The following is a 23,747-nucleotide window of genomic DNA, read 5'->3' as shown; positions in this document are numbered from 1 at the left end:
ATGTATCTTAATTCTTTATTTTTACAGTGAATGTTAAATTTTATTTTTGAGGTAGCAATCTATAAATAATGTTCTTCTCCAGATCATGGTCGATGAAACAAATTAAAAGTTGAGAATATTTACCACTTCATTTTCAAATAAAAATTATTGCATTGTTATTCTTTTTATTTTGTCTAACCAATGTGGGAACTTGCGATGTTGAAGATATAAAAAACAAGGTATTTATTGTTTTATATACAAATAATCACTTCTTTAGGAACTGGTTCTTTAAAATGAAAAATAAGTTTTATTTTTGAAATAATGGAATAGGACCGCCAAAAGGAAAAATGATGAACTAGATTCTTCTTTTTGTCAACTTCCTAAGTTTATTAACATGGTTGTTAAATGATTATACAAATACATGTATAATATTTAAAGTTTTAACAGCCTTAGATAATAATTTCCTTTTTGCACTGGTATATTTTAGCTGCAGAGCTATAATAGGTAAAATTATTTTTCATATTTAGCGCCAGATTTTAAAAGATAAATTTATCACAGATTTACAAACATGACATAGAGTAGAAACTCTGTAAATTAATAATCGATAAATTAATAAATACCATAAATTAATAAAAAAAAATCGATTCTAAGTTGGTACGGTCTAAAATATGATACAAATCGATAAGATAATAACCTTTTAGAAAATATATGTATCCCATCAAAATTATAGTTTCATAATTTATATGTATGTATATTTTATATATGTACAAAAAAACTACTATATTGTTTATTTTATATTCTCAATAAAATTATCTTTATATTTTCTTAACATTTACTTTATTGTATTTTATTAAGATTTAGTAAAATTATATCTAAAATCATATTTAAATTCTATGAAATTTATGTTATATACATCAAATAATATATCAAACAAATATGAATGTCGTATTTCAAAAAATTAATTAATATATATACACTAAAATCAAATATTTATTTTATTTTAGAATAAATATATCTTAAGATACAAAATCTAAAAATGAGATTTTTTTGTAAATTTACAACTCTATAAATTAATATAATATCATAGTTCCAACATTATTAAATTATAAATTTTTCATGAATATCATCATATTATTACCTTACAACTAACATCGACTAATAAGTACTGGAACCTCTTAATTGAGTATGTATCTTGATGACAAAAAATACTTGAACCATAAACAATTTGGGTAGTGTTTAAATAATATATTTTTAACCAATTGAATTAGTGCCTCTTAACTAGATTGGTCTTCCAATGATTATTTTATATGTTTTGGTAAGATTTAGTAAAATTATATCTAAAACCATATTTAAATTCTACAAAACATAAATTATATATATCAAATAATGTAACCAAACTAATATGAATGCTGAGTTTCAAAAGTTAGTTAATGTATATGCACTAAAATATTTTTTTTATTTTAGAAAAATATATCTTAAAATAAAAACATCTAAAAATGAAATCTTTTTGTAAATTAATAATACTATAAATTAATACGGCTAATAAGTACTGGAACCAGAAAACAATTTGGATAATATTCAATTATATCTTTTTAACCAATCGAGTTAGAGCATCAACATCGTGGAGTACTTTTTCCAGTCGTTCAAATATATTATTTTAATCAAATAACTAAATGTTGTAACTTTTAATCAGTTGAATAATTTAGAAATTGACATATGTCAAAAACGTTTCTTCCCATGTTTACATACAAGAGGAGGCGTTTCTTTCTTCTTCCTTCCTTATTTTGATTCTCTTTCTTACTTTTTCTCTTTTTATAATTTTATATTGGTAAGAGATTAAAGCTAGAAACCTTTGATTTGGATGCTATTAACGTCAGTTGATTGAATTGGACTTTCAATGATTATTTTATAATTATTTGACATTTTTATTATTAGTCACACACTGATGTGGCTGATTAAGCTTACATTAGCTATATAAAAAGATTAAACGTAAAATTTTCAATTGATTAGTATTGAAAAAAAAATCAAAATGATACATAAGGCGATTCCCAAAATTCATGTTATCATTTTCCCTTTGAGCATCTGCAATGAGAATCTTTAAATAGAAATTCTTAGAAAAAAATAATTAAATAATCAGTGGATTCCACCAAAAGATAAGGATTCAATCTTTAAATAGAAATTTTTTAAAAAAAATAATTAAATAATTAGTGGACTCCACCAAAAGCTAAGGATTCAATCCTTAAAATTCTTAAATAAGAATTTTTTCTTAGTGAATCCTTGCACTATTTGCGGATCCCCACGACATGTGGCGAACCGCGATTGGTTGATATATATTTTTTTTATCTAAAAAAGAAAAAAAATAATACTTAAAAAATCAAAATACATTTTTTCTAAGGACTCTTCTTTGGGTAACACCATTGCGGATGCTCTTAGAGCACCTGCAACGCAGGATTTAAAATAATCTTTAACTGTTCAAAAATTAATAAAATAATTATGTGGGGCCCGTGTTTTTAGGTTTTTGTGTCACCAAAGTTTCAAATAATCTTTGCTTAAGGATTCATTCTTATGCAATATCATCACTGTTTGTGGGCCTCGAATGATCATCTCTTTTTTCAGCTTTAAAAAAAATAAATAACAATAAAAAAATTCTAATTACTATTTCTAAGAATTTGTGCGCAGGTTAACGGTAGCTGATGCCCTTAGGTCCTTCACTATGTGTAAGCTTTAAGAGGTTCAAGATTATCTCCAAAAAGTTGTGAATATTATGGAAACGATACCTAACTTGGCATTGTTACATTGATATCATGATTTGATGACAAAGGCATATAAGACTATCTCCATCACAAAATCATCAACATAAGGCTTTATCATTTCCACATACGACTACAGAAGATTTGTATAGCCTCCGTGTGACAATATTATTTATCTCAATGATATAATAATGTTGTGCATGGCAAAGTCAGAAATCAAAAATACATAATCTATAAACATAAGTGCAAAACAACTTTAGGATACAAGGACCAATGCTAGAAGCACATAAACAATAACTGTACAAGATCAAAATTTCAAAGATCAAGTGGTACATGATAAATTATAAAAATACAAAGATCAAAATTACATGGTATCTCTACAACATTGGAATACATATGCAACACCCGATACTAATATAAACAAATCAAAATGTTGTTTTATGATTTAAACAACAGTTGTTATGTTATTTTTCTTCAAACAAATGATACAACACAACCAAACAGTGATCCCAATCTCACAAGTATACTCGATTACACCAAAAATATTCAAAACATAACCAGAAACTAAACGTACAAAGTAACACAAACAACAAAAATCCATTTAAGAAAAAACGTATAAAGTATTATAAAAATATGTCAACGATAAAGCTATTGCCAGTAACATGAATAAAGAATCAAGGGAATACAGTTTCCAACCACACATAAATTCCGCCTATTGAAAGTAATAACAAATACCGACTAAAACATTAAAAAATAAGAAATTTTTCGCGCGAAGTGCGTACAAACCACTAGTAGCATAATAATATAACAGATAGCATAATAATCCTCAAATAGCATAATAAGCTTTGCAACGCATAATAATCCTCAAATAGCATAAAAATCCTCAAATAGCATAATAACAAATAATCGTTGCAAAGCTCATAACATAAACAAGAGTTTCTTAGATAGTTCACCACAGTTTTTTAGATAGTTCACCACAAGGGTACCCAGAAGTAGTGTGCAAAGGTAATAGTGGGCTCAAGGCCCATATCCTGATGGTTCCTCACGGTGTGTCTCCTTAGGGTGACAGCATGTTCATCCTCGATGTCATAGTGGTTGAAGCTTCCGGCTGCCCTGATGTGGAAGAAAAGACCAAGATTATCATCTTGAATGTTTGCTGCGATGCTAACCGAACCGTGAATCCATTGGTTTCTATCAAAGTTTCTTGGGTTATCAACCCTCCACAGACCCACCGTATGTGGAGGGATGCGATATGGGTTTATAGGGGTACCAAGGAGATCAGCATGTTGGAACAAGATCAGTCATTCGCCAGCTGTCAGATTGTTGTCAACAAAGTGCGCAATGACTGCTTGAACCTCTTGAGGAAGTGCTATGTCTTTTTTTTGTCACAAGCAGTCATTGCGCACTCTGTTGATCGAAATCCAAAATACCCGATCCGAACGCCAACAGGTACCCGAACGCCCAGACCTAATTAGAATGATCTCTTTTGGGTTATTACGTCCAAGAACTTATCTTGTTTTTTTTTAACTTTAAAAGCAACAATTTTAGTAGTTTAATGTGTTTAAGAAACATTATGAGAGATTAGTTACGCAATAAATTAGTTCTTTTTTGTTTGTTTGTTTGTTTTGTTAAGATAAGATATCAATGTGGGTAGAATGATCTCTTTTGGTCTATTCCGTCCAAGAACTTGTCTTGTTTTTCTAACTTTAAAAGCAACAATTTTAGTAGTTTAAGTAACCTTTTAGACAGATTGATTCACATCTCTTATAACTTTTTTGTATTATGATGTGTGTCTGACCCATTGTTGTCACTAGATAACAGGCTGACCTTCGGTGATCATTTCCCTGGTGTAGTGAATCCCTTAGATGGGTAAAACCTCTCTTCTTGTAAAATCATTATATCTTTCTGAAACTCTTTATTCTTGGTTACTTAGTGTGAAGTGGACTCAAGAGGCATTGAATGGCATGTATCAATATTTTATCAAGGTTTGCCTCTACATTACATAGCGAGCATCTGCATATTTTGTTATTTGGAACATTACTGTGATATCTTCTCTATTTTAACTGAGACCTATAAGTAATGGGAAGAGACTTATGAGGATGTTTTGGCTCAAAACATGCAATATATTGCGATGATTATAGATTTGATTCTGGTTTCTGTTTGTTTAACTTTGGGTTGCACAGATGTTAAAGGCCATGTTATTCAGTCAAACCAGGTGAGAAAACAAACCTCTCAGATCAGAGCCTCTTACTTGGCTGTAACTTGTCCGTAAACTGCTCACACCATTTGAAGTAATATTATCTAAGAATTGGGTTTAAAGGTTGGGACTTGGCAGTTCTCTGTGGCTGAGCATTTCGAGAAACAGAAGCAGGACGCACACAATTACTGCCTGGTGTTTTCTTTTTCTATGATCTTTCTCCAATTAAGGTATCTCAGAATCAGACACTGTTGTGTGTGAATACTTGTATGCATGTGTTACTAGTTTATCCTCATTTCTAACAATTTACTTTTTGCGTGTTGGTGCAAGTGATTTTCACAGAGCAGCAAGTGGAGTTCTTGCACTTCCTCAGTAATGTTTGCGCTATATATAGTAGGAGGTGTGACTGATCTCTCTCTCTCTCTCTCTCTCTCTCTCTCTCTCTCTTGCAATCAATGTACATTCTTTGCAAATGTAACATAGAATGTGTTCAGAGCTTTGCCTCCTTTGGTTTTCACTTCAGCTCTCGTAACCGTTAGACTATTCTCACGGAAAATCCTAGTCACGTTTGACAACAAGCATACTCTATCTTTAGTGCACAGTTCCAACTTCAATCCCTATGAGGAGAAGAAGAAACTCATCTTCAGTTACAGTTACTAAAAAGAGTAGACTACTATGTATTACTTTTGCTTCGCTGTCTCTGATTTTACAGGGGAACCATCTATATGTCTCACATAATACTCCTGAAAATCGAAAAAAAAACCAATAAGAGAATGGATTCAGGGTAGATTTTTCTTGTTCTAGTGTGGTGAGATTTTTACCTGATATGCCTCTGTGCCTTCAGTATCAACACTTCCATGGAAAACCACATACTGCATATCTGTCAAAGTACAGACAGTATCAAACAGAAGCTTTGGTCTGTCTTTACATCTAACTGTAAACACAGAGTAATCCTTATCAAGCCAATTATCAACACAAACATCTGGTCTCTGCCTTTCATCTTGCACAGAGGAGGAATCATCGTCCACCACCACACAGTGCTTGTACACTACAAACATCTGGTCTCTGCCTTTCATCTTGCACAGAGGAGGAATCATCGTCCACCACCACACAGTGCTTGTACACTACAAGAAAACATAAGTTTAACGACGGCGGTATTCTTCGTGAGTTCGTCGTAAAAGAAGCTTTACGAAGAATTAGCGAAGAAACACTTTTCGTCGTTACTCGTTCGTCGTAATGCATATTTCCTCGCCAATTCGTCGTAACTTAGCGAGAAAAACATTTCGTCCTAAACACAGAAGTACCATATTGCTGACATATTATATGCGCAACTACGTGTTAACGAATTTGACTAGTTAATAACGAGACACGATGTGCAACTATATATATTTTGATTTGGACAGCAAGGAACTCAATTATATCTTCCTGCAATTCATGCAACAGAAAAACGGACAGATCGATTAATAGCATTAACATATATGATAGCGATGCACACGCGGGCAAACGCAAACTCACGTTTCTATATTCTACGTCTAAAAATATCACAACTATTTAGAGCGAGGAATGGATGCTGTTGGATTTCCATAATGACTGTTTCACGTATTTTATTTTATAATGAAAAAAAGAAGAAGCTATTCATTACGTAATTGATGGTAGCATGGAATCCCTGGTCTTATGACTTATTCGCGAGGCACACCATGTTACTAATTTAAAATTTCAAGGCATCTTATATTTTATGTCAACTATATATTCGCTCAAGAAAATTACACAGGTTATTTATTTTTGAAAAAATAAGAACTTAAGTCTTCCCCCTGACCAGAGAAATTATTGGGTTGACCTCTTCACCATCTAATAGTGTTTGAGTATTTGATATTTGATATCTTTTAAAAAAGGAAATAAAATTGAATATCCAAATTAAATTATATTTTTAAAATAAAATAATAAAAATACATAAAAATAGTTACAAAAAATAAATAAATTAATATTGTTAAGTCTTCAGCAAAATACTAAACCCTATACCCTAAATACTAAACCCTAAACCCTAAACGTTAAATCTTAAACTTTGGATAAACTCTAAACCGTTGGAAAATTTTAAACCCTAAATCATACATTAAAAACTAAATTTTAATAACACTAAACCCTAAATCCTAATCACTAAACCCTAAACCCTTAGGTAAACTCTGAACCCTTGGATAAATCATAAACTCTAGGGTTTAATTTTAAATATTTTTGATTTAGAGTTTATGATTTATCCAAGGGTTCAGAGTTTATCCAAGGGTTTAGGGTTTAGTGATTAGTGTTTAGGGTTTAGTGATTAGAGTTTAGAGTGTAATGTATGATTTAGGGTTTAAAATTTTCCAATGGTTTACGGTTTATCCAAGATTTAAGGTTTATAATTTAGGGTTTGGAGTTTAGGATTTAGGGTATAGGATTTAGTATTTTGCTAACGGTTTAACAATATATATATTTTTTTGTAACTATTTTTATGTATTTTTATTGTTTTATTTTAAAAATATAATCTTATTTGGAAATTCAATTTTGTTTTCTTTTTTAAAAGATATCAAATATCAAATACTCAAACACCAACCACACTATTGGTTGGTGAATCTAGAGGTTCACCCAAGAATTTCTCCTTAGACCATAAGAGCACCATTAACCCACCAGTTGCTTAAGTGAGGGTGCTAAAAAAAAATTAAAAGAATGACCAATTGCGGGCCGCCACGTGTACGTGAGACCCGCGAACAGTGCAAGCAACAGCTGCTTGTGATGCCTAATTAAGCACTCCTTCTTCTTCTTTCTTCTTCTCTTTCCTTTTTTTTAATTAAAAAATGTTAAGCATCCATAGTTAATGGTGCTCTAATTAATGGATGTTCTTAGAGGTAGTCTTACCGTAATTTAAGAATACGCTAAAAACTTCATAAGAACCCACATTAATCATCCTCTTAACAACTCGGGAAAAACCTGCTGATTACACACAGGTTATTTATAACAATTCATATATATCTTTAACACCAGAGAAAATTTGTATATATTTATATCAAGTTTCATAAACTAGCTAAACTTTATTCCACACTAAGATGTTCGTATGAAATTTTTTTAATTCCAATGGTTTATTACTTTATTCTTTAAGCCTTTTTCCTTTTTTAGATTTTTAAAGAAATTTTGTATCGAATTTCATTTTCATTAATGAACATTTACTTTTAGCAACAAAAAAAACAAAATTTATCATATTCGTATGAGAATATACTATATGTATATGTCCTATATTTACTGGTTTTATATTATTCGACTTTATGTTCTCTGTATATTATATTTTCACTTAATTCACCCTTCCTTACACATGTGTTTATTATTAAATCAAATAATCAATATATGTATTATTTATAACTAGCTAGCGTAAGGATTAAACACAATCCACGAAAGTTATATTTTGAATACCGGTGTTCATATTGTAATATAGAAGCTAACAGTGCCTAGTAATACTACATATTTAAAATATACTAGTTTTTTTTACGAAATAAAATATACTACTTTTTGGCTGATAAAATATACTAGCCTTTTAACTCACTTAACCAAAGGTCTATCCTCTATCTGGTATGAAAGAGTTCAGACCCATTGCTTTATGCAATGTATCCTATAAAATCATTTCTAAAGTACTGGTAAACCGTTTGAAGAAACATCTACCGACCATAGTTTCAGAGCATCATAATGCTTTCATCCCAGGGAGAATGATATCTGACAATATTGTAGTGGCTCATGAAATCTTTCATAGTTTAAAAGCACGTAAACGTCAGGCTACTTCTTATATGGCGGTTAAAACAGACATTGCAAAAGCTTATGATAGATTGGAATGGAGATTTCTAAAAGAAGCAATGACATGTATGGACTTTGGTGAACAATGGATACAATGGATAATGGAGTGTGTTTCCACAGTTAGCTATTCAGTGCTTATTAATGGAAGAGCTGAGGGACATATAATACCGGAGAGAGGATTAAGACAAGGAGACCCATTGTCTCCTTATCTCTTTATTCTTTACGCAGAAGTACTGTCTCACATGATGATGAAAGCAATGGATGATCGCTCACTACTGGGGGTAAAAATTGCTCTACAAGCGCCACCAATAAACCATCTGCTTTTTGCAGATGATTCTCTGTTCTTCTCGCTAGCAAATCTTAAAGCAGCAAAGAAGCTAAAGCACATCTTTAACACATATGAGACTATCTCGGGACAATCCATCAATCTGAACAAGTCATCAATTACCTTTGGAAGTAAAGTCAGAACTGAGGTCAAAACAAGAATGAGGAATGTATTGGGTATACATAATGAAGGTGGAATAGGAAAGTATTTGGGGCTGCCAGAGCAGTTTGGCTCAAAGAAATCAGAGATGTTTGAATACATTGTGGACAAGGTGAAACAAGTTACACAAGGCTGAAAGCAACGACATCTTTCGCTTGGAGGAAAGGAAGTCTTACTTAAAGCAGTAGCACTATCAATGCCTATCTTCTCAATGAACATATATCGACTGCCAAAGGAAGTCTGTGATGAGATAAATGCTGTGCTAGCTCACTTCTGGTGGGGCTTCGGGGATAAGAAAGGTCTACACTGGTATAGCTGGAACAGAATTTGCATTCCTAAACGAGAAGGGGTGCTTGGATTTAAGGATCTTGCAGCTTTCAATCAAGCCTTATTGGCTAAACAAGTATGGAGAATCATGCAAAACCCGAATTGTCTCATGGCGAGAGTACTTCAAGCAAGATATTTTCCAGAAGGTAATATCCTTGATGCTAAGCTGAAAAAGAAAGCGTCCTACGCTTGGAAGTCTATATTACATGGCAAGGACCTTATTATTAAAGGGATGCGATATATTATTAGAGATGGATCGTATACAAATATGTGGAAGGACTCATGGTTACCGTTGCACCCCCCTAGACCACCAAGATCGAGAGAAGAAGTTTGTGATAACACCAAAGTACAGAGTTACATGAAGGAAGGGAGTCAGGAATGGAATTTAGAGAAACTCAGAGCAGAGGTAGTGGATGAGGATTATATATAATACAATAGTTGCTTTGAAAATTAGCTCTAAAGCGCATCAAGATCTGTATGGATGGCATTACAATGAGGATGGGATTTATACAGTCAAGTCGGGGTATTGGCCCGCAACACATCTGCCGAATCAAAATTTCATTCCACCAACGTATGGAAATGTGGATTTAAAGCAAAAGGTATGGAAGACTAAGACTCCATCGAAGGTGCAACATTTCCTTTGGAAATTGCTATCTCGAAGCTTAGCTACTGGAAATAATCTGAGAAAGAGACATATTACAAATGATACAATATGTAAAAGATGTTACATGGAGGAAGAAACAGAAGAACATCTATTCTTCACCTGTCCATATGTGAAACAAATTTGGAGAGCATCTGGTGTAGCAAATCCTGTTTTTGATGATCCTAATGAATTGCTTGATTCAAAAGTAAAAGTGTGTATGGAGTTTGCTTCTTCATCAAGGTTAGTGCATTTCCAAAACCTTCCTATATGGTTACTATGGGATATATGGAAGAGTAGGAATAAGCTTATATTCCAAAAGAAAAATATGCATTGGAAAACCGTGTTGAGATATGCGAAAGATGATGCCCAAGAATGGAAAGGGATTGATTTCAATGATGGAAGGGGTCGTGCAACAACTGTCAGACAAAATCAGGAATGCGAGGATATAAGAAGATGGAGTTTGCCAACAAATGGGAGGATTAAGTGTAATGTCGATGGTTCATTCCGAAATGAGAACACAGAGGCTACTGCAGGTTGGTTATATCGTGATGAAGAAGGTCAGTATAAGGGATCAGCACAGGCACGAGGTATGAAGGTTGGTACAGCATTGGAAGGAGAACTACAGGCTATACTTATGGCCATTCAACACTGTTGGACTCAAGGGTTTTGTAGAATTATTATAGAGAGTGATTGCAGGAAAGCTATTGATATCATCAATAAGAAGACTCTACATTTCAATGTTTATAATTGGACAAGAGAGATAAGATGGTGGGAGCAGAAGTTTGAAGAAATCACATTTCAGTGGATCAAAAGGGAAGGCAATAAACCAGCTGACCGATTAGCAAAAACTATTTTACCAAACATGAACTCGTTCTATTTTCATTACTATGTACCAAAAGGGATTACTAATCTCCTACATGAAAACTATGTACTATCACATTTAGTATAAATAAAATTGATGTTATAAAAAAAAAAAACTAGTATAAACTACAATAAACATAAAGAAGACTCGTATATAGTTTTTTTTTTTGTTGATTTTTTAAATTGATTAACAACAAAAGAAAAATTACAGGCAACTTTAGTTTTTGCTTTCAAAGGAAACACAAATCAGCATATGAAACAGGAAATAGAATATGGATAAAGAAAGCTTTAAAAAATTGCAATTAAGATGTCCTTTCGAACCATCTCTGCATTGTTTCGGCATAGAAGGTAGGATTTCTTTGCCTGAGGGAAGATAACCTGTTTCTAATTGTTTTGTCGATGTAGTGAACCATCTGTCCAGTGCTGGTAGGATTGTTGTTGTGTCTCCTGCTGTTCCGCTCACGCCATATGCTATGAATGCTTGCCTGGAGGGCAAGCTTCAACAAGCATCTGTCCGTCTCTTTCCTTCGATTAGAGGTGATGGAGTTGATAGTTATTGTCCAGTCAGGATTTGCATTTGGTCCCAGTATGAACCCCACTAGGTCGAGCCAAACCGTAAAGGAAAAAGGGCATGCGAAGAATAGGTGGTCGCGAGTTTCGTCCGGTTCTCCACATAGGAGGCAAGGTTGAACAATACCCCAAGCTCTTGTTCTCGCTCCTGTCGCCAACCTATCCTTAAAAGCCAACCAAGTGATGAAAGAAAATCGTGGGATGCTTTGTCGGAACCAAACAACTTTACACCATTGTAATTTGGAGTTTGAACCCCGTAATTGCTCCCATGTTGCCGTGCTCGAAAATTTCTCTTTGTATTCTCCATCTCCGTGACGCCATAGAGTCCTATCCTCATCCGCATCCTCCGCTGGAGCTGGAACAGAGTTGATGCAGGCTATCATCGCCCGTAGGTGATAGCCTCGACACCGACGTATGTTCCATTGTCCCCCAGAGGCAGCGTCTGAGACGGTTGCATAGCGGGGGATGCCTAACACTTGCGTTCCTAAAGCACCTGCAATATCAATAAGTCTACCCACCGGTAACCAGTTGTCATACCAGAATAGGGTACCCTTACCATTTCCTATCTCCGATTTCATGAAAGGTGCTGCTTGGTCCCTGAGCTTCAGGAGTTTTCGCCAAATCCAAGATCCTGCGTGGTTGTTGCCATTGGTATCCCAGAAACTATGAGTTTTTAACAAGTAAGCCTTCGTCCAAGCCACCCACAAAGAACCAGAGTTTGTGAGTAACCTCCAAATCAAACTTAGAGCGAAGACCCTTGAAGTATCCGTTAGTCGTCTAATACCCAAACCGCCCTCATCTGTTGGTCGGCAAATATCCTCCCACGCAACCTTTGCCTTTGTGTGTGTATTCGGTGATCCAGACCATAGAAAAGCAGCACACATCCCCTCGATTGTATTGAGACAGGTCTTTGGTAGTCGAAATACCGAGCACCAGAAATTTGTAATGTTCCCAATGACCGTTTTTACAAGCTGTAAACGACCCGCATATGAGAGGCATCTACTCGACCACGAAACCATTCGAGTACGAATCTGATCAATGAGTGGCTCGTAGTCTGCTTTGGTCATTGTTTTCGTGGTGAGTGGCAGTCCTAGATATCGCACCGGTAGGGAATCAGTAGGAATACCATGTCGATGAGCCTCGTCCTTGAACTCCTGACTAATCCGGCCAGCCATGAAGATAGAGGATTTTGCCGGGTTTATAACCAGACCGGAGAGACCTTCAAACTCAGTTAGAATTTCGAATATCCCCTTAAGGGACTCCACTGCACCATCTGTGAAAATCATAAGATCATCCGCAAAACTCAGGTGAGTAAGATTTACCTTCCTGCAGTGAGGATGGAACCCAAATTGCTGAGAGAGAGCTCCCTTGTTTAACATTCGTGACAACACATTTACGGCAATGACGAACAGATACGGAGACAGAGCGCATCCTTGTCGCAAGCCACACTCACTTCCAAAGAACCCCTCCAGTTCACCATTAACATAAACAGAGAATGTGGCAGTGGATAGACAGGTGTGGATCCAGTGAATGAACATTTCCGGGATACCCAATGCTCGAAGTGTACTCGTGATGAAAATCCAGTTTACAGAGTCGAAAGCCTTTGAAATATCCAGCTTGAGGACACTTCGTGGCTGTATTGATTCCTTGTGATAGTTCTTGACGAGTTCCGTAGCAAGCAAGACATTTTCGAGCAGGAGACGACCTTTGACAAAAGCGCACTGATTCGGTTCGATCAGCTCCGGTAGTAGCACCTTTAATCTGTTTGCAAGAATTTTGGAGATCACTTTATATAAAATGTTGCAGCAACTTATTGGTCTGTAGTCTTTTATCTCCCTTGCATCCCCATGTTTAGGTATAAGCGTTAGTATGGTTGCATTGACCCCTCGAGGAAGAAATCCAAACATGAAGAAGAAATGTACTGCAATGATGAAGTCTTTCTTTATGATATCCCATGAAGCTCTGTAAAAATCCGCTGGAAAACCGTCTGGCCCCGGAGCCTTGCTAGAAGGCATGGAGAACAATACATTGCGAATCTCAGCTTCAGATATAGGATGAGTAAGTAGCTGTGCTGTGTGATTCGGGCATCTGAAATCCAAAAGGTCAGTTAGTTGCGCTGAGTCTGTCAACGCCGCCGTTTGTGGGGATTGGTTGAGGAAATTTTCGAAGTGTGATGCCGCAATTCCCTTGATCTTGTGGAGGTCAGTGATTACCTCGCCAGAAGGTAAGGTGAGCTGTCGTATCATGTTGTAGGATGTTCTACTCTGGACAATTTTGAAGAAGAATAAGGAGTTCTGGTCGCCCTGTTGTAGCCACGTGATTCTTGATTTCTGACGCAGAAAACTTTCTTCTATCGATGCCCAATGGTTCCAGTCGTTCATGGCATCTGCAGCCTCCGTAAATGATGTTTCCGTAGGGTCCTGCAATGCCGACTTTTGTTTCTCGCAAAGTTTATCAAAAGCATCTTGAGTTCTTTTTGGTATGTTACCGAATCTGTTTTGATTGAGTCGCCGCAGTAGGGGTTTGAGATATTTCAGCTTTTTGTGGAATTTGAATAGCGCCGACGTGGAATGGAAGATCTGTTCGGTGGAGTTCCAAGACGCAGCAACTGTATCCAAAAAATCCGGATGATCGGTCAGAAAGTTGAAAAACTTGAAAGGTCGCTTCTTCCCCATCGCGATAGTATTTAGCCTAACCCAGTAACGTATATAGTTGTCTAAAAAGACTACTGTGTTATACTCCACTATTACATTGTCTACGTTCTAGCATTAATATCAAAATACATTACAATGATACTCTCGTGTACTGAGACGTCACGATCAAAACGATTACCATAAGAAACCAAAAAAGGTAGATAAACATAAACTGTGAAATGTGTTGAACAGTGATATAAGAGTGGTAAATGAACATTAAATAGCGAATGTATGGAAGAATGATAGATAGAAATTATAAATTAGGGAGATTATAATAAAAGGCACGTGGGAAGGGTGTTGAAAGTTGTCAGAAATGACATGCTGAGATGGGGCAAAGAGCCTTCACTCCTTGTGGGTCTCCTTAATTATCTCTCTTCCTCTTCTCTTCCTTCTAGTTAGTTTCCATGTTTGTCCACTCTGACAGTAAACCATACTCTGTGATATGTTCATCTGCATTTTTTTTATCAAGTTTAAAGTTTAAATCTTTAGCATACATCAGAAAGAGAGAGCATCGGATGATAGAAAAGGTGCAACCGTAAAAGCAGCCAAGCATCAGTGACGAATGTAAAAAGAGCAAACATTATTATGCTATATATGTGTAGTACTGCATGCACCATAGTATATAATATGAAAGCTATAGTTCTCGATTCACCTAAAGACATTCATTTCTACTAGTACTGTGTTACTATATCATTCGTTTTTTTGCGATACCAGACAAAATAAAAATATGTTATATATCTGGAAATATATCTAGTTCTGGTCACCATTTTGGTAATTAGTATACATTATTTCAAAATTTAAGAAGTATTTATTTCAATCAGAAAACATTTTAGCTACTGTATTATATTATATATATGTATATCAACATCACGAAAGGATTAGTAATATATTTTGTTGTTTACATGTGTCTCTCTACACATAGATTATTATTGTTTATCAACATTTGATACTGTAACAAAAAAAAAAAAAAGTTACTAGTTTACATATAGTTGTGATTTTAATTTTATTCTTACAGTTCTCCCTTCTCTATTGTATAAAGTACTTAATCAATTCCAGATGGGTGCTTATACCATATTATATATAATCAAGTTTACACATGGACCATGCGCATAGGTTATCACGAAAAAATATATAATGTTAAGCATCATTAGAGCATGATTATTGCTATAACCCCATTTGGGTTTCTTAGTGATTAGTTTAAGAATAAAAGTTAGTTAAAAAATTTAGTTAAGAAACCCATAGATTTTATGCTTTATTGGAAGTTTCTTAATTAGGAGTTCTTAAAAAAAATAAAATTATTAAAAAATAATTTTTTTTTAAAATAAAATTATTTATTAAATAAAATATATTAAAAGATAACATTTAAAACGTAGATTTAAAAAAAATTGATCAAATGTATCATCGATCGATTCCTCAAAAGTGTTTTGAGAAGAAATAAGTCATATATGGTGATTAAAGAGAGAATATGAGTTTGGTGTGGTGGAAAAAAATTCTCAAGAGTGTTTTGATTAAAGAAAGAAGATGACTTCGGTGTTTTGAACCAAGAGTTGTTCGGAGGATTGAAATAACGAGAAGTTGTTAAGAAGATTAAAATTATTTAGATGAATTTTTTGAACTTGATAGAGAAATGGAAGAATACGAGAAGGAAGAAGGAAGAACAAAGGCTTGTTGAGAATACACTTTCATTACAAGATTGTATTTTAAAGACAATGCAACAAGAAAACAACAAAAACATGTCCATTTCCTGTGACTCAATTCCGTGATACAAGAACACAAGTTGTTCCAATCAACACAGCAAAGTAAGCGTGACATGTGACTTCACCACAAGACAACAGAAGACCACAACACACGGATGACTTCATCACGCCCACTGCTCCCAATGCTCCACTCAGAAACCAAAGACAACCCAAGAACAGCAATGAGACGACAGTAACATGAAACAGAAACAGCTTGTCATTACCAAAACAGAACAACAAGAAGAAACATACAACAAATGATTCAGCCTTCTCATTTCAGCTTCAATATATTTCTGTGAATAGAGTAAGAACCAAGGACTTAATAGTTTTATTTCTTAAAAATTAGAAAGAAGATCATTAAAAAACGTACGGTTGTTGGAGCATTTGACTCGTCTGAAGAACATGATGCGCCATATACATCTGAATTATGAGAAGATACATCAATGGAGTCCCTCATACCACCTTCAGATTCGTCAGAAAAAGAACTTTGTATCGTGGGATTCCTTTGGAACGCAACTTGGGTAAAGGCTTGTTGACAAGTATCTATAACAGAGGAAAGTATGATGTTTTAGATATCTATCTATAACATGTTAGATAAGGTTGGTTAGACTTACCAACTTGAGTCGAGATGGATCAAACTCCATGTCCCTCCTCCCTTAAAAAAATCAAATCCAGGTTCAATCTCATCATCTAATCAGCACCAAATCAATTGTATAAAGTGTGAATCTCAGAAGGATCTAACCGGTTAGAAGAAAGAGGAGATGGGAGGAGACGCCGATTCGATCGAACGGAGGAGACGCCGATCGAACGGAGGAGACGCCGATCGAACAAAAGCGATCTTCGTTGTCTCGACGGAGAACACGAGAGAAAGGAGAGAAGAGGAGAGAAAGGAGAGAAAAAAAGAAAAAAAAACAAAATTCCTTGGTTGGCCGACACTTGTACTAAGAAACTCCCTTCTGATCGGTTGCAAAAAGCATGAAATAAGAGCCGGTTATACAAATTTAATTTGTTTTTCATTTAATTAAATGCCTAATTTTCCTTAAAAACCCAACTAAGAAACTCCAATAATGGTGCTCTTATCCATGGTTTCTTAGGACGGGGTTCTTAGAAAAATATAAGAAACTGTTTTTTATATTTCCCTAAAAACTTTGTCCTAAAAAACCATGGATAATGAGCGCATGGATATTGCAAGTTTCTAAATGGGTTTTTAGAGAAAAAATGATGTGTGGGCCCCTACAAAAACTTAAGAATCGATGACAAAAACCACAAACTAATAACCGACACGTGGCGACCCGCGATTAGTTTTTTTTTTTAATTTTTTTTTATTAGACAAAACAAAATAAAAAATAAAACTTTTTTTAAGAAAACCTTAAGTGGGGTTTCAGGATAATCTTTTTTTTTTCGTCACTGAATTTCATTAAGGGATTAAAACCCAAAAAGGGCAGAGCCCAAACATTACAGAACAAAACCAAAAAGCCCAAATACGAAAGGCCAAAAGCAAAGCTAAATTTATGGGCTATAAGGCCCAACATCAGGAAACCCTAGGCGCCGCTCGATCCGCGCAGAGCGCGAGCCTTGCTTCCTTCTCCCTTCGGCACCAGAATCCACGATATGACGGCTAACCGCGACGTCGTCGTCGGATCTGGGACGAAACCATTCAAAACCAACTTTTCAAAGCAACTCGTATACAACCAACACATACCGCGAATCATAACTAGCCGGATCTACGAATTTATCAGAGGGTAATAGCCGCCTACAATCGATTCATCATCTCCGACATTCATGCATGCGGTACTAGATTCAGAACGAGAGGCAGAGTAACAAGAAAGGCTCAGATTCGTAGATCGAGGTGGGGTAACTCGAGAAACCAGCCGGCGCTAGCGGTGCTGAGGGAGCCACCGCCTCCCGGAAAGAAAAGCCGGCGATCACGGTGCTGAAGAAGCCACCGCCTCCCGGAGACAGAAACCGGCGAAGAAGATGCTGAGAAAGCCATCACCTCCCGGGACAAAATCGGATGGCCATGTAGAGAGGTGTGCCCGAAACTAAACCCATAAGATCTATAACCCTAAAAACGGAAGCCCGCGTTTAAAAGGAACTTGAAACAAATGACCGGACTGACGGTGGTTAAAGGAGCCTCGCCGTCGGCCGGAAATCCTCTCTCTCAGTTTCTCTCCCTTTGTTAGCACTGGTTCTCTATAGTGTTTTCCGGATAATCATGGTCTGATGCTCTTGGTATTTATTTATCCATTTACACGTGATGTGAACACAACTGTCATATCATATGCAAGCGATTCACTGTCCTTTTCCAACTAACTTCAAACTCTCTCGCCTTTATATAAACCCTAGGTACGTACGTTCTCTCGTCACACTCACTGAGACACAAACCCACGTGTCAATGACCTCGTCATCCATCAAACAACCGTCTCCGGTGGAGGAGGAGAACCGCCATCACCCAGATCAAGAAGAATCCCACCGAACTAACAACAAGAAACGGGTTAGACCCGACCCGGGTTATCGAGGCGTCAGGATGCGTACGTGGGGCAAATGGGTCTCCGAGATCCGTGAGCCACGCAAGAAGAGCCGTATCTGGCTCGGCACTTTCTCCACGGCGGAGATGGCAGCGCGTGCACACGACGCGGCTGCTCTCACCATCAAAGGAACCTCCGCTGTCCTCAACTTCCCGGAGCTCGCCACTTACCTTCCCCGTCCAGCTTCCTCCTCTCCCCGTGACGTCCAAGCCGCAGCCGCCGTAGCCGCCGCCATGGATCCCACCACCGTCGTCGTCTCGGAGATGCACTTGTCTTCAGTGAGTAGCTACTCGACGTCTACGATGTCTTCATTGTTGTCACCGTCAAGTGAAGAAGCAGCGTCATCGACGACGGCGGAAGAACTGAGCGAGATAGTGGAGTTACCGAGTCTTGAGACGAGTTACGATGAGATGTGGAGCGAGTTCGTGTACGTTGACCCGGAGTATCCTCCTAGTTCGCCTTGGTATTTTAATAACTCATGTTTTTATTACCACAGCGACGAAACTGGCACTTCGATGCCTGAACCTTTTGAGTCTTCCAATTTTGGCCCCCTTTTTCCTTAGTTTTCTTTTCTAATGTAATACATCTTTTAAAACTGTTCATTTTAGCCCAATTTTCGCAGATTAATATACTCGATTAAATATGATTTTATCATACAGTATTATTTTATATAGCGTTATACTCGGATTTTCAAAAACGAAAGCTAAAACAAATCACGCAATATCTAACACGCAAATGTGATTAGTATTAGACGAAAACTACCTTTTCTATTAAGCAAAAACATGCACTTTTGTGTGCTTTTACTTTTTAGAGAGTCAAACTATTTATATGATCAAGGTATATATAGGCTGGATATAGTTAGAATGTGAAGTTTATACTAAATAACTAGATATAATCCGCGCCGTGCGGGACATGAATAATTTATTAGATTATTTATTATATGTTGTACTAATTGATTCATATAGCTTTTTCTACGGATGTTTATTCAAATATCCGTTCGGATTCAAAAAAAATTCTCAGAGGAGATCCGGACCCAATTTTTTCTGATCCTTCGATAAAAAGATTCATTTTCTTCATAAAAAATAGGAGGTTCTCGTATTTCTCGAAAAAGTGATTCGATTGACGGGATTTGGTATGATACTTATGAAATCGATGATATTGATGAAGTTTATTTTCAAATTTGTCTTCTTAGAACGTCTCTTGCTAATAAACTTTTCGGCCTCATATAAGAATGGAAAACTTGAGCATTTCTGCATTGGTGGATGAAGAATCGCAAACATAATAATTTTTGGTTAACCATGTTCCCAGAAAAAGATACTTTCGAGAAAGGAGGAGCACGGCTGAAGTGGCTATACATACAAATCTATTTACGGATCTATATGCTTCGATTGGATTCAGTTAATATATTTGGGTTTCAGATTTTTAGAGTTAGAAATTTAGATCGTATCGAAAATTTACAAATTTTGGTTTAGATTTGGTTGAAATTATTGTGGGTTTGGTTCGGATTCAAGTTCGAATACTCATCTTAATTATATATATATTTTTAACGAAAATCCAAATATACTTAAATCCTCAAAATCCAAAAATTAAAATAATATAAAACATAAAAATTTGAATAATGTAAGACTAAATATTTAAATTTAAATAAAAACTAGTTCAATTTAAATATTTGGATGGAGAACAAATAAATATTTTCAGTATTTTGAACATTTTATGTTATTTTTAGATATTTACTTGTGACAATCTTGATTTTTTATTGATATTTTCATATTTTTGAATATCTAATAGATATAAAATTTAAAATAATGAACATATTAAAGTATATTATTGTGATTTGGATATTTTTGGTATCCAAAATATTTTAGTTTGGATCTGATTCAGATCTGGTTATCTGGATATTAAAATTTTAGATCCATCTAAGTGCTATTTAATCAGTTTTATTTTTGTTTAGTATTAGTTGCAAATCTACTTCGGTTCGCTTCTTCGGATCCATATATTTTTATCCAAACTTACTTTAGAAAAATAAAATTAATGTAAAACAAATATTCTGGATTTATTTAACATGCATAATTATTGGACCATACTGTACGAATAACAATAAAAATGGTTGGGTGTCGTGTCAATATTGTTGGACATGTTGCAAACATGACTTAGTCTATAACCAATAAAGTGCATTTTCTTCTCAAATATTTTTGGTAAATATAATAAAAACACGATACAATCGAGTGAAAAGTTTCAGAGTTGCGTGGAAAATATTGTGATCTCTTAAGTCGGCACTTGAATTTTGTTTTTTACTCGATTTCATGAACTTTGTTCTTTTAAAGCTTTTCTATTTCTGTTTTTTTTCTAGCAATTTAATTATGTTTCTAATTCTTGGTCTGATATGAAAACTTCGTTAAAAAAAACAACACTACAAGAAAACAGCGGTATTCTGACGGACATTCCGACGGAAAATGAAATCCTCGGAATATCCCGAGGAATTTCCGAGGAAATTCCGAGGAAACACAAAATTTGGTTTCCTCAGAATTTCCTCGGAATATACCGACGGAATTCCGAGGAAATATCAATCCGTCGGAATATTCCGAGGAAATTCCGAGGAAAAATGTAATCCTCGGAAAAAACCGATGAATTCCGAGGAAATATTATAGCCGTTGGGGGATTTTACAAAATTCCGACGGAATTCCGAGGAACACTTGATATTCTCGATCGATCGTTGGGATAATCTAATCGATCGATCACATTGTTACGCTTTGGTCCATCTTAGTGACCGATCGATGCGTTTTCGAACATATATCCATCGATCGATCCGTTTATAAAAAAACTTACAAGATTTTCCGAGGACATTCCGAGGAACGCTTGAGATTCTCGATCGATCGATGGGATAATCTAATCGATCGATCACATTGTTACGCTTTGGTCCATCTTAGTGATCGATCGATGCGTTTTCGGACATATATCCATCGATCGATCCGTTTATAAAAAAACTTACAATATTTTCCGAGGACATTCCGAGGAACGCTTGAGATTCTCGATCGATCGATGGGATAATCTAATCGATCGATCACATTGTTACGCTTTGGTCCATCTTAGTGATCGATCGATGCGTTTTTGGATATATATACATCGATCGATCCGTTTATAAAAAAACGTACGAGATTTTGTTCTCGATCGATCACATTGTTACCCCAAACCCTGTTTCCTCGGAAAAGCCTCGGAATATTCCGAGGAAATTCCGAGGAACACCTGATATACTCTATCGATCGATGGCCTTTTGTACATATATCCATCGATCGATCCGTTTAAAAAAAAATGATGTATTGAAACCCCAAACACTAGTTCCTCAGAATTTCCTCGGAATATTCCGACGGAATTCCGAGGAAGAAAAGGGTTTCCTCGGAATTCCCTCGGAATAATCCGAGGAAATTCCGAGGAAATAGGGTTTTTAAACCGCAAACAACATTTTGCGGTTTGAATAACACCTATATAACCCTTATTAAGTGTCTTACGTTCATTATGAAGTCAAAAATTTGTTCCTTACCGTATAATTAACACTTTTCCGATTGTATGAACGAAATCCCACAACATAAGAGAAACACATATACCTTTTAATGAACGATAAAGGGAATACTTTCAATTAGTTTTGAAATTTGTTATTTCATGGTTTATGCTCATCTATACAAAGAATCTTCAATGGTATGCATTACAATTGTATAAGAAATGAAATACGGCAAAAAAAATTGATGTTTTGAAACCCCAAACACTAGTTCCTCGGTATTTCCTCGGAATATTTTCATTTTACCGGACAAATATTTCGCGAAAATTGAAATTAGAATTCCGACGGAATTCCGACGGATAATATCCGTCGGACCCTAGGTTTTATAACCACGAGCCCCTTCTTTTTCCCCATTTCTCTCTTCTTCCTCTGCGCGACTCCTCTCTTCTCTCCGGCGATTTCCCCCTGAAATCCGATGATATCTCCGGCGATCTCCCCCTTCTCTTACACAAATCATGTAAGGACCCTATCCCACTCTCTTAGGCTCTATTTGTTAGGTTTTTGTGTAGTTTTGATAGATTTTTGTTAGGGTGATTGGTTAGAATTGTGATTTGTTTGTATAATAGGTTTAGAATTGTGATTTGGTTGAATAATTTGTTTTGTTGAATTGATTTAGAATTTTTTTATAATTTTTTTTATTTTTTTGTATTTATAAAATCGATTTTTGTATATAAAATCGATTTTTGTATTTTACAAAACGATTTTTCTATATAAATTAGATTTTCTTGTATTTTACAAAATCTTTTTTGTATATAAATTCGATTTTTTGGATTTTACAAAACATTTTTAATATCTATAAAACTTTTTTTGTGATTAAAAACTATTATTTGGGATTTAAAAATATTATATATATATATATATATATTATTAAAACTATTTTTTGTAATTATTAAACTATTTTTTATTTATTAAAACTATTTTTTGTTTATTAGAACTGTTTTTATATATTTATTAAATATTTTTAATATCTATAAATCTTTTTTTTGTGATTAAAAACTATTATTTGAGATTTTTTTTTAAAAAAATTAATTTATATATTTCTGTATTTATTAAATATATTTTTTTAATTTACAGGTCTCATGATGATCAGACCCAGCCTCGACAGCGTCGTGGTCGTGGTGGTACGGGGAGACAGTCTCGGGATTCCAGCCATTTTCAGGATTTCCCTTCGCCAACAAATGATGGAGATGATGTAGAGGATGTACCCGAACGAGGTGTTCCCGGACGTGCCAGACCCGTAGTTTTTTTTTTTCCAAAAACTCGCAATGTTTTATTTTTATTTGTGAAACTTTGAATATTAATTAATATGATTTCAATTTTAATTTTAATTTTATATTTTCGAATTTAAATTTCAAAATTTTTATTTTTTAAAAAAAATTAATATTTTTTACATTCCGAGGAAATTGATTATATTTTTTACTCGATCGATCGATGCGTTTTTGGACATATATCCATCGATCGATCTGTTTATAAAAAAACATTCGGAATATACCGAGAGACATCTTCCTCGGAATATACCGAGGGACACCTTTCCTCGGAATATACCAAGGGACATGTTCCTCGGAATATACCGAGGGACATGTTCCTCGGAATATTCCGAGGAACATGTCCCT

General features: G+C 35.2%; 3 protein-coding genes and 1 long non-coding RNA gene across 5 annotated transcripts; 3 read left to right on the top strand and 1 right to left on the bottom strand.

Moving 5' to 3' along the window:
- The first annotated feature begins 3,818 nt into the window (after positions 1 to 3,818).
- LOC125589252 lies at positions 3,819 to 6,884 on the top strand. The gene is made up of 3 exons (XR_007325422.1): positions 3,819 to 4,714; positions 4,913 to 4,944; positions 5,050 to 6,884. It is a non-coding gene; the product is annotated as an uncharacterized LOC125589252 (long non-coding RNA).
- A 3,394-nt stretch (positions 6,885 to 10,278) lies between these two features.
- Positions 10,279 to 11,142, top strand: LOC106407144. The gene has a single exon (XM_013847947.2). The coding sequence runs from the start codon at positions 10,279 to 10,281 to the stop codon at positions 11,140 to 11,142; it is 864 nt and encodes a 287-aa protein (XP_013703401.2).
- Positions 11,143 to 11,326: 184 nt separating this feature from the next.
- LOC125589247 lies at positions 11,327 to 18,214 on the bottom strand. 2 transcript variants are annotated; one of them, XM_048761769.1, is made up of 3 exons: positions 16,668 to 18,214; positions 16,424 to 16,596; positions 11,327 to 16,199 (listed from the first exon to the last, which is right to left on the bottom strand). In XM_048761769.1, exon 3 carries the CDS (start codon positions 14,297 to 14,299, stop codon positions 11,357 to 11,359), a length of 2,943 nt encoding a protein of 980 aa, XP_048617726.1. In that variant the 5' UTR covers positions 14,300 to 16,199; positions 16,424 to 16,596; positions 16,668 to 18,214; the 3' UTR covers positions 11,327 to 11,356. The 2 variants fall into 2 exon arrangements, with proteins under 2 accessions (XP_048617726.1, XP_048617727.1); XM_048761770.1 differs by having other exon boundaries at positions 11,327 to 16,187.
- Positions 18,215 to 18,224: 10 nt separating this feature from the next.
- Positions 18,225 to 20,069, top strand: LOC106416905 (ethylene-responsive transcription factor ERF037-like). Its single transcript, XM_013857786.3, has one exon. It carries the CDS (start codon positions 18,335 to 18,337, stop codon positions 19,142 to 19,144), a length of 810 nt encoding a protein of 269 aa, XP_013713240.2. The 5' UTR covers positions 18,225 to 18,334; the 3' UTR covers positions 19,145 to 20,069.
- The last annotated feature ends 3,678 nt before the right edge of the window (positions 20,070 to 23,747 follow it).

The sequence above is a fragment of the Brassica napus genome, chromosome C6, assembly GCF_020379485.1.
Source record: "Brassica napus cultivar Da-Ae chromosome C6, Da-Ae, whole genome shotgun sequence".
In the NCBI taxonomy this organism is placed as follows: domain Eukaryota; kingdom Viridiplantae; phylum Streptophyta; class Magnoliopsida; order Brassicales; family Brassicaceae; genus Brassica; species Brassica napus.
The sequence above is the reverse complement of the archived record's forward strand: the minus strand, read 5'-3'. Positions and strand labels throughout refer to the sequence as shown.